The sequence below is a fragment of the Pinus tabuliformis genome, chromosome 7 (assembly GCF_031772625.1).
Source record: "Pinus tabuliformis cultivar Carrire ecotype Pingquan chromosome 7, CPIR1, whole genome shotgun sequence".
Taxonomy (NCBI): Eukaryota; Viridiplantae; Streptophyta; class Pinopsida; order Pinales; family Pinaceae; genus Pinus; species Pinus tabuliformis.
The window spans coordinates 839,739,215-839,744,118 of record NC_142293.1 but is presented as its reverse complement, the minus strand read 5'-3'; the positions used below and the strand labels follow the sequence as shown (position 1 = coordinate 839,744,118).

The window sequence follows — 4,904 nt, the reverse complement described above, 5'->3', positions numbered from 1 at the left end:
AACATCCTTACAAGTGTATGATCAAGGTTTCATTCAGTTCTATTTATTATTTGATTGGAAACTTTCACCAACTCAGTAAACGCAAGTCTACCCATTCAATAAAAAATAAAACTGGTCTGTCTAGGAGGTTCGTAAAGACCAAGGAAATCACCCAAAAAAAATTAAACCTAACAAAACCTAAAATTGGAGCGGTGCCAGTAGCAGTTGCACGTCAGAAAAACCGAAGTGCAGTGCGAGGAAATTCGAAATTCACTCCGTTGAATAATATTTGGAGCAGCATGGCAGCCGGAGGTGATAGGGAAATCAATAAATCTCGCCATTTTAAGTTGCAATGCAATTAGGCACGCCACCTTGCATATAAATATGGATCCCATTCAAGTTCTCTCACCGTCTTTGCTGCAGTAACACGAGTGCTGCACTCTATATCACCCTGCATGTTTATACTCAATCTGAATTGCAATGAAAGACTCTGCGTCAGGAGAAGCTGAAATGAAATCTGCAATTTCTACGCCATGCGCAGCCTGTAAACTGCTGCGAAGACGCTGCACAAATGAATGTGTTTTTGCTCCTTACTTCCCTCCAGACGATCCCCACAAATTTGCGTGGGTCCATAGAGTATTTGGGGCCAGCAATGTCAATAAAATGCTGCAGGTGTTTTCTTTTATTTTTATTGTCACAGCAGCTTGGTGTTGAAGTTTAGATGGTTTATGTTTTCTTTTCTTTATTTTAATTCAAGGCCATTTAAATTTGGAATCTTATAGTTTATATACTATTTAATAAGTTATATAATATTTCTTTAACTGTTTCAATAAACTCGATCTATAATGGATATTTTTATGTGGATTGCTGATTTCCGAAATCTAATCATCAAACAATTGACATTACTCATATCATTTTCAAAATCCCCAATTAATTTAAGATCTATAATATAATTGAATAGTCTCTTATTAATATTTTAAATAAAATTTGTAAATTAGAAAATAATAATGAAGTGATCTAATTAGATTCAAAGTTTTTGTGTTTGATGTCTACAGGGTTTTGGATAGATGGTGATCAGGTGTTTTGTTAAGACATCTTTGATGTGAAATAACCAGTTCAATTCCGTGCCCCAATGAGGGTGATATATTGGACATGATGGAGATGGATAGACGGTGATCAGGTGTTCTATATTGTCATCAACTGCTTTGTTCTGACATCCTTGTGCTTTGTTCAGACATCCTTGATGTGTGATCATGTGCTCTCTTAAGACATCCTTGATGTGTGATCAGGTGCTCTAGACGGTCATCATCAGTGTTCTGACATCCTTGTGCTCTGGTTAGACATCCTTGATGTGTGATAATGTGCTCTCCTAAGACATCCTTCCTTGATGTGTGATCAGGTGCTCTCTTAAGACATCCTTGTGATCAAACGTCATCATCAGGTGCTATGTTCAGACATCCTTTGTTCAAACATCCTTGTGCTATGTTTAGACATCCTTGATGTGTATGTTTAGACATCCTTGATGTGCGATCAGGTGATCTCTTAAGAAAGGGGCTCTAGATGGTCAGAAGATGCTCTGTTAGGACATCCTTGATGTGTGATCAGGTGCTTTCTTAAAACAACCTCGATGTGAAATCACGCGTTCAATTCCGTGCCCTGATCCTGATCCTGATCCTGATCCGAGTGATATATTGGACATAATGAAAATGTAGTCCTACCAAACTTACAAAAAAAAAAATTATATTTAATATGTTTTTTATTCTTTAACATTTCTAAAAAAATAAAAATCACCATTTATAAAGTATGTTGTTAATAAAATTTTATAAATTTATAATAATAAAATGTTTCAATAAACTATATTATTTTTAAATAATTTTATTATTTTTAAATTTTATATTGAAAATTTAATTTTATAAAAGAAGTTAACATAACTTTGTAGATCTTGATATTCAAATATGGCTGCTATATATGGAAAAAAAAATTACAATTTTATAGGATACATTTAAATTTATAAAAAATAATTTTTACATTTAAACATATTATTTTTATATTTATTTATTTTTTTCTTTAATAAATTAAGTTATAAGTTTAAAACTAAAGAGAAAATAATAAATTATGTAAATTTAGATTGAGTTTGGCAATGAAATAGTTGAGTTGCCTCCACCATTTTGTTCTGGTTTCAAGAAGCCCTGCGCTTCCTGGAAATTTCCAATCAATAAAAGAAAGGGAAATAGAGTGAATAAAGTGAATAAAATCACTAAATAAAAAGTCAGTAAAGAAAAGAAATTCAAAGGGAAAAGTGAAATGGTATTTGTATTTGTTTTTTTTTATATTTATTTATTTTGTTAGGAAGCGATGAAGAGTGAAGTCTCATGGTATTTTCTTTTTTAAAGAGTTAAGTCTAGTATTTGTATTTTTTTTTAATATTTATTTTTTAATAAATAAATTTTAAAAAATAAATAATAGAAATTTTAGTAAAATTTAACTATAAATTTTTATTTTTATTTTTATTTTATAGTTATTATTTTTATTACAATTTAATATTCAAACATAATTGAGTGGGAAAATAGATTTTAAACTTTTAAATATATTTATATCAAAATAAATTTAAAAATCTGTATGAAATCAAATTATTATTATTATTATTATTATTATTATAATAGAAGATTATTATTATTATATCATAATTATTTTTATACTATATTATTATTATCTACATTTTTATTTGACAATGGTAAAGATATGGGTAGGGTCAAATTTTTTACAGTGCCCATAAATTACCTAAGAGTCAGAGAATGGGCAATCAAGATAATCTCAAAATATTATTATATCATAACTATTATGATACCATATTAGACTTTTCTTTGAAGTATTTTATTTTTAAGTAGTGATTGGGATATTGGAGACCCATGCCCATAATTCAGATTCAAACTTTACTGATGGAGATCTATCCATTGTGATAATTCAGATTCAAACTTAGCTGATATAGATCGATGTGTTGTGATGTTAGTGTGTTAGAGATCTATGTGTTGTGATGCTAGGTTTTACAGAAATATTCAAGATATTGCAATTTATTTCTCAGTATTCGAAGAGATTTTATATATATATATATATATATATATATATATATTTAACCCAAATTATCTTAAGTTAACTGGGTGTTATTCAACTATCCCATGAATATCAGGTGCTGCATGCACATGCGTGTTATTCAGTTCTTGCCATGAATATCAGTTCGCTGCATGCACTGATCATATCATGGAGTACTTGATCACACCAGTGAGTGAATTATGGAGTTGATCAAACCGGTGTGTGAATTACAGGACCTTCCTATCGATAATAGGGCAGATGCAGTGAGCAGCATGGTGTATGAAGCTCAAACCAGAGTTGTGGATCCGATATATGGTTGTGCTGGTATAGTAGCAACCTTGCAGGAGCAAATGACACGGCTTCAGATCCAGCTGGCCAGAGCACAGGCAGATAACGTAAGCCTGAGAATGCAGAGGGATCAAGCCTTGCTTTCTAACGTGACCAATGCCGCAAACAATATGACAATTGGACAGTTAGCAACAATGCATGGAACTTCACCTGCTTCAGAAACCGGCCAGCAAGTGAGGCCATTTTTGTTGCAGGGTCCCAATGGCTCCAGGGAATCAATGTGGAATTGAAAGAAAGCCAATATAGCCTCTATTGGAAAAAAAATAAAAAAGGGCTTCTCAACTTCAGGGCCATCAACCAGACAGCATTTCTAATACCAATATGGATCTTATCTAGAAATGAGATAATACTTATATTCACCTGCCAAGAGCCTTTTTGTCATGTGAATGATCTTATATACCAGATCCAGCAGAAGAAATATTATCAATAAAGTATTCCAAGTTGGCTTCATGAAAAAAATTTGCTATGTGATTTTATGCCCCATATATATGTTGTGAGATTCTATGGTTATTAACTAAATCTAATGGGCACAAACCTGGATTAATTGATTTGCATATATTATATCTGTTTGTGAATTGCAGAAGAGGAAACAATCATTGCGTGCTATTTCTAATGCTTACCAGACATTCTGAAGCGCCAATCTCTATTTCATCGAACCTGTAACTGTAATTGTGATCATCAGCTTGCAGTCTTGTTTTTCAAACGATTTTGGTCCATTTTCTCTATTTTCATCCTTTGTATTTCTTTGCATCCCTACTTTTCCGGCGGAGTCTTCGTAAATTTTAGCTAGGCTGAAGATTAACAGATTAGGGTTTAGGCACGGATTAAACCTAGAAATGTTAGGATTGTTAGCACTAATTTTATTAGGTCAATTTAACATTAGTTTTGGGCTTACAAGATGTTCATCATATTCATTTCTTATTTTCCTTATTTTCATTAGTAACAGTAGATACCATCAATTCTATTAATGGCGCTTTATCTTAATCGGAAAAAGAAAAAAGAAAAAACCATTTTTTTAAGTAATTTATTTGCTTTAAGTTTTGGAAGTTTTCTGGTTTCTAATTTAATTTTCTTAAGATAAGAGTTTCAATTGTAAATTCTCTATAATTTTAAAATTTTTTCAACATATTTTATAATTTAACTTACCTAAAATTTAATACAAATTTCAGTTATAAACTCTCCATAATCTTAATGTCCTACTAAATTTTTAAAAACTAAAATTAAACCAAAAATAACAGCCAAAAACGGCAAAACATAACCTAATCCAAAAGTAAACTCACTCACAACACCAATGTGATAGCAAGAACAAGACAGGTTAAAGCATTCCTCAGCACCTTTTCATGGCAAATAATTTCCAGCCCTAACTTCATTGGATTAAGAAATCATAAAAATAACGCATCAACCAGCCGAATTACGCCATGTATGAAAGACATTTTAAACTCAATGCCACAAAACATAGAAACAATGATTTATTTGCACGCGAAGTG

At 31.5% G+C, this 4,904-nt stretch overlaps 1 protein-coding gene across 1 annotated transcript; it reads left to right on the top strand.

The window, feature by feature from the left end:
- The first annotated feature begins 459 nt into the window (after positions 1–459).
- Positions 460–3,647, top strand: LOC149250238 (LOB domain-containing protein 23-like). Its single transcript, XM_089453583.1, has 2 exons — positions 460–651; positions 3,303–3,647. Exons 1-2 carry the CDS (start codon positions 460–462, stop codon positions 3,645–3,647), a joined length of 537 nt encoding a protein of 178 aa, XP_089309709.1.
- The last annotated feature ends 1,257 nt before the right edge of the window (positions 3,648–4,904 follow it).

Excerpts from the sequence above, each read along its gene's own strand:
- LOC149250238 (XM_089453583.1), top strand. The coding sequence starts at position 460 with ATGAAAGACTCTGCGTCAGGAGAAGCTGAAATGAAATCTGCAATTTCT. Across the intron at positions 652-3,302 it reads ATGTCAATAAAATGCTGCAG|GACCTTCCTATCGATAATAG; the intron begins GTGTTTTCTTTT and ends TGTGAATTACAG.